A 5723-nucleotide genomic window follows, 5' to 3' on the forward strand; every position below is an offset into this window, starting at 1 on the left:
TTCCTACCTGCCATGGAGGAATTTTCAGTACGCGCTTCTAAGTATAGTATATAATTAATTCATGAGCTCATCCCATGAATAATAATTAATGTATAGTAGCTTGTGATGAAAACTTGAAGTCCCACTGTTCATTTATGTTTTTATCTCTCGTAAACATTCAACAAGAATCGATAATCAATCCGAAATATCTACCTAGCCAGCTAAAAACCAAATCCCCACTATTCTATTATAATCAAGTTCGCTATTACTCGATCTCTATTTATCGATTCGTTTCAAGATATTTTTCAACACTTGACTGCATAATTTTTGTGATCCATCAGAAGTTGTATTTACCGAAAGAGGGTTTTTCAAGTTGAAGCTGTGTGAAACTCGTCTCCGATCAACTATGTTATATGAAATATAAATATAAATGGCTTGGTCATGCATCAATCAAGAAAAGAAATGTTTGATCATAACACTTATTATGCAAAATTAATCAATATTTTTCGCTTTCAAAAACTAAGAGATGATCAATATTTAAGTGAATATGTACTAGTTGAAAACATGAATTTTATATTTTGTTTGGATGATTTTGGCTTTATAATTAGTATTTGTTTATGACTTATTTTCATCTATTTTTAATTTTATTTGTAGAAGTCATGTTATTTATACTATCATATTTATCGATAAAAAAATATATGAATGTTAAGTTTTAAGAGCAACATTTTTTTATGCTCGCATCAGGCCTCAAAAAACTCAAATCTGACAGTGCCAACGTATCAAGGCAAAGTAACGCGGTTATCACATGACACCTCAGACACTCCTTCGAATCTATAAGGAGCAAGGGTCAATAGCAATAAATAAAGAATGAGAAATGAAAAGGATGAAGCTATTAATATGTTCGGGAGTGAAGTGGGCTGCCATTTCGAAAAAATTTTCTCATCCCGTTTACAAAGCTTCAACGCATATATAGATGATGTCCATAGTATATCTTAAAAGACACTTCATTTTACAGTTGAACCTTAAATTTCAAACACACCTCTTTGACCGATAATTATTAGCATTTCACTTAAAAAAATTGACACCTATTTGTTTTAAAATTCGAACAACATATTTAATAATTAAAATATATATGTTTATATATATTAAGATAAGATATACTTAACAAATTCTGCCGCAAAATCAAAGATGGAGCCAAGACAAACATCCAACCGTGATTCTCTCCTAGAACCGTTTGTATGCATGTGCCTCTGCATTTTAAATTCATTACTCAATTTGACGTTATACCCACTCTTATTAGGACTTATGAGGTTTTTGACGTTTTATACCCACTCTTCATATCAATTAAAAAATAATTAACCTTGAAATCAATTAATGATTTTCTTGCATTACATTACAACATATATACACACGACCAACATACCAGCTGGTCCTAGCTAGGGAATTGTTCTTCCTTGGCTCTCATTTCAAAGTGTATGTGTATGTGCATGTGTATGTGTGTGTGTGTATATATATATACATATATATGTATAATTTTGAAAACCAACCAGTTAGGGTATGGATAATTCTGTTAATTGGCGAGGTTTGTTTCGAAATTTAAAAAAAAAAAAAGAGATTTTATTGATAAATTATTTAAAAGTTTAAGATATATCAAATCATCATTTATTAATGAATGTTTTCTTCCTAAATCCATGGGTGCATGATGCCAAACAAATAGAGGCATGGGGAGGAATATATCACGTGAGAGTAACCACCAGGCGGAAGGCAAAGCAAACGCGGACAAGACTATATTAACATTAGAGAATAGAATGATTTTTAACAGAGAGAATGTATTTAGTATATTTCACATGATAGTGTCTAACATATATGAAGGGTGGTATTGTTTTTAAATAATGATTATGAAGACATTAAAACATTGTTTGATTAAGATTAAGAATCTCTTTTAAAGAAGGACAGGTTCATAACTTCATATTGAGACAATCTCACAAATATTTATTTATAAAAACAAATCGATCTATTCATAGATAAAATAAAAAATACTAATTTTTTACATTAAAAAATAATAATTTATCATACATCAAGAAAATTCGTCCCAAAAAATTAATATCATAAATGATCACAAAAAAAAAAATCTATTTAAAGAAATAGTAAATAATGACAACATTTCTTTCCAAATTATATTATCTTTGTAGTTGGACATGGACAAAATTTCTTTTGCAATCAAACTGAACATCAGAAGTTGAACAATACAAACTTGTTTACCAAAATTCACCAGATATCTTAATAATACTACTGAATCATGTAGACTAATTAATCATATTTATGGATGCACCAAAACAGATGCAGAGATAGGATTTCCTCGTACTACATGTTAAATGGATATGATTACCCAAATGTCTGAAATCAAAATTTACAGTGGGGCAAAAAATGACCCCAGCGGTCGCTACAGCCCTTCACGTGAACCCCTCGCAAATCACATGCAAAAAAACAAAAGATTATAGAGCTAGCAGGGGAGAAAACGTACATGTAACGCGAAAGGACAAAAATGCCCATAGTAACCAACCCTATGCAAAAAGATAATCAAGAACGATGAGGGGCAAAACTGTAAACAACAGACTAGAAAGACCAGTCCTGTAACCGGACGAATCGTATTTCTCCAACTGCAGAGAATCGACGGCGAGGGGCATGTTCTCCTGGTCGGGGGAGCAGGTGGACTGGTGTGAGGGGGGGTGCGCACTGTACATGATGGCGCGCAATACAGCGGAGACAGTGGGTATGTACGCCGTCTTGTTGCGGGCCAGAAGCCACGTCAGCCCCATCAGCTGGCAGTCCCTGCTTAGCATTTTGCTCGTCCGGTCGTCCCCATCTGTAGTACCGTTTTTGCCATTGCCCTTCAGCTACAGATACGTTCATCACCAAGGGTAATTTGATCATTTCCCAGCCCCACAATTGTTCCAGTACAGTAAATTAAATATATAGGATAGATATATAAAGGGGGTAAATTAAATACGAATATATCTCCAGAAATGACTATATAGTTGATTTACCAATTCTAGCAACATAATCGTCTCATATGTTGTGTTACCACGACCAATGATAACAATTCAGTCAACATACATATGCCACCATTCAATTTGGGTTGCGGGGATCAGAAATTATTGAACATGAAACCAAGTGGTGATGTTTGGGAATTCAGTTCAATGGTGGAGAGGGTCACTTTCCATTATAGGGCCACCAACTATGGCTGGCGCTTCTCTGGTTTTTGTATTCTTGTATACATTATCTTATGCTTTTTCCCATATATCTCTACGTTACGACCATTTTCTTTTTATCATTAAAAATTTGAAATCTGGTCTTTTCTTGATCAATGCGAGAATTCTAAAACCTATTTCTACAATAAATAATACTCCACAATATGAATATGAATATGAAACCAAAAAAAGTCCAAGTAAAAGGTGAAAAGACACCTTTTGATCAATGGCTCTGGTTTCCAAGCAATCTTTTCTTCTTCCTCACATTTTTATATGGCTTTTCAAGATGCTTTATAGAACCAATTATTCAAAAATCTTTTTGGTTTACAATGTAATATTCAAAAACCAAATACCCAAAAACAAAAACAAAAAAGATTTAAATATAGGATCACATTATTGAAAAGTTTACAACATTTTCAAATATTTTTCCTCACTCATTGCCATCTCATTTGAAAAGCCCACGTAGTACTATAAATAGTACAATATATCACGAATGTATACAAACTAATTAAATTGTAAATAAAATAAAAGTTAAATACCTAAATTTCATAGGAAAAATAATGTAGTAAAAAGAATGCCACAAAATTTCCACGAGGAGTTCTTAAATTGAACAAGAAAAATATGTTCATCTGCAATAAATGTAATAGCATTTACTCAACAAATGATTGGGTATTAAATATGGGCTTCATTGATTATTTCAAAAAAAAATTTAAAAAAGGTGGAAAATGACTCCTAACCTTTTGCAGAGCACCAAGGCAGTTTGTACATCCTGAGTATGAAGAATTCTTGCAACTGTGCTCCAAGTTCCTAACAGCGGCGGTGGGGGTGGCGTTTCTGTAGTTTCCGGTGACGTTAAACGCCGCCGGGCAGCTAAGGGAAGTAATCTGGTGCAGCCGTATGCCGCAGAAGCACAGAACGGCGTCGCAAGACGCGTTCGGCTGCGGTAAGTAAATGTTACGGCCCTGCAGCGAGCTCTGCAGCGAGTTCACGCACTTCTGCGAGTCGTCAGGCATCATCGGCAAGTCGGAGCTGGCTGGCGGAGCCGTCGCAGACACCTGCAGAGCCGAACGTGCGTGAGCCGCGAAGAGCCAAGCGGCCAGAACAGGGCAGCAACGGCTGCGGTCGAGGTTGCGGCCGCAGGCGGCGCTCACGCCGCCGAACAGCTCCGCCGACAAGTCGAGCCTGCAAGTTTGGGCGTCCGTCTGGACCGGGAAAGCCGGTACGGTGTTGTAATCCCCCGGTTTGAGCGGTTGCGCCGGTTCAGTGAGCAAACCCGCGAGGGACCCATGAAATTGGAACGGTAATGCGACGAAAAGGACCAGAATCACCACCATTATTGAACAGTGGTTCATGGAAAAATATAAACGGGTTTTCTCGCAATTTTTCTTCGGTTTTCGGGAAGTAAATAAGGCTCTGTTTCTTCTATCTGTGAAAATGGCGCGTAGATCTGTTACAGTGAAGATTTAAAGGAAAAAAAACAGAGCAGGGAGATTTTCGCTGAAGAAGATGAAGGGGCGAGCAAAGAGAAGTGAGTTCTGTGGGAAGAGGAAAGAAAGGAGAGAGGAAAGGATTGGAGGGATCTGTGCAATGTTATGCGTGTGACGCAAATGAGTTGGATTGTAGTTTTAGTATCATTTGTTATTTGTTTTATTATATTATATTATGGAAATTACTTCGAGAAATACTTTAATAAATCTTCATAAAATTTGTTTGTTCAAAAAATTAAATGAATCTTCATAAAATTTAAAATTAATTACATTCTTGTTTTGAAACAAAAATTAATTACATATAAATATTGATCCATATATGGGTTGAAAAACAATAATTTTGACCAAAAATAATATTATTTTATGAGTCAAGTGAATTAAGAAATTTATCTCATAAAATTAACTTATTAAACGATATATAAGAATTTTTGTGTTACAAACATAATATAAAAGTGAAATGAAAATAATTCATAAAAATATATGAAAAATAAGCAAGGGGTATAGCAACTGATAATAATGTATTATTCTTGACTGAAAGATAAGTTGGGGTGGTTAAAAATGGTAGATTTGATATTTGTTTTATAGTCAAGGTCTCACATAAGTTATTGCGAGAATATTTAAATAAATTTTCATAAAATGGATTTCTATAACAAATTTTCATATCATATATTTAAATAATTTTGTAAAAAGATGTGAAGAGAAAGTAAATAACATTTTTTTTTTTGAAATCACAAGAAAGTAAATAACATAACAACAATTAATAATAATAATAATAATAATTCGTAATTGATAAAAGATGTGGTGGGGTGGTTAAGTTGGCATTAAGAGGAAAATGAAAATGGGAAAGGGATGCGCTTCCATATATTATATACATTTCTTTGACTATCCGTATATTATATTTAGAAGTTTAGAACAGAGAATATAGTTTTTCTCTAAAACAAGAAAATAAATTTTTCTCCAATACACATAACATGATGTTTGAAAAGACCTGTGTTCTGATTTAATA

General features: G+C 34.1%; 1 protein-coding gene across 1 annotated transcript; it reads right to left on the reverse strand.

The window, feature by feature from the left end:
• Window positions 1-2257: 2257 nt before the first annotated feature.
• Window positions 2258-4817, reverse strand: LOC140865508 (uncharacterized GPI-anchored protein At4g28100). Its single transcript, XM_073270177.1, has 2 exons — window positions 3968-4817; window positions 2258-2876 (listed from the first exon to the last, which is right to left on the reverse strand). Exons 1-2 carry the CDS (start codon window positions 4580-4582, stop codon window positions 2544-2546), a joined length of 948 nt encoding a protein of 315 aa, XP_073126278.1. The 5' UTR covers window positions 4583-4817; the 3' UTR covers window positions 2258-2543.
• Window positions 4818-5723: the final 906 nt, after the last annotated feature.

The sequence above is a fragment of the Henckelia pumila genome, chromosome 4, assembly GCF_033568475.1.
Source record: "Henckelia pumila isolate YLH828 chromosome 4, ASM3356847v2, whole genome shotgun sequence".
Classification (NCBI taxonomy): domain Eukaryota; kingdom Viridiplantae; phylum Streptophyta; class Magnoliopsida; order Lamiales; family Gesneriaceae; genus Henckelia; species Henckelia pumila.

What these genes read in the sequence shown, in the direction of transcription:
- LOC140865508 (XM_073270177.1), bottom strand. Translation starts at nt 4,582, where the DNA reads ATGAACCACTGTTCAATAATGGTGGTGATTCTGGTCCTTTTCGTCGCA. An exon ending in GCCTTGGTGCTCTGCAAAAG is followed by an intron (nt 2,877 to 3,967) that starts GTTAGGAGTCAT and finishes ACGTATCTGTAG; the next exon opens with CTGAAGGGCAATGGCAAAAA.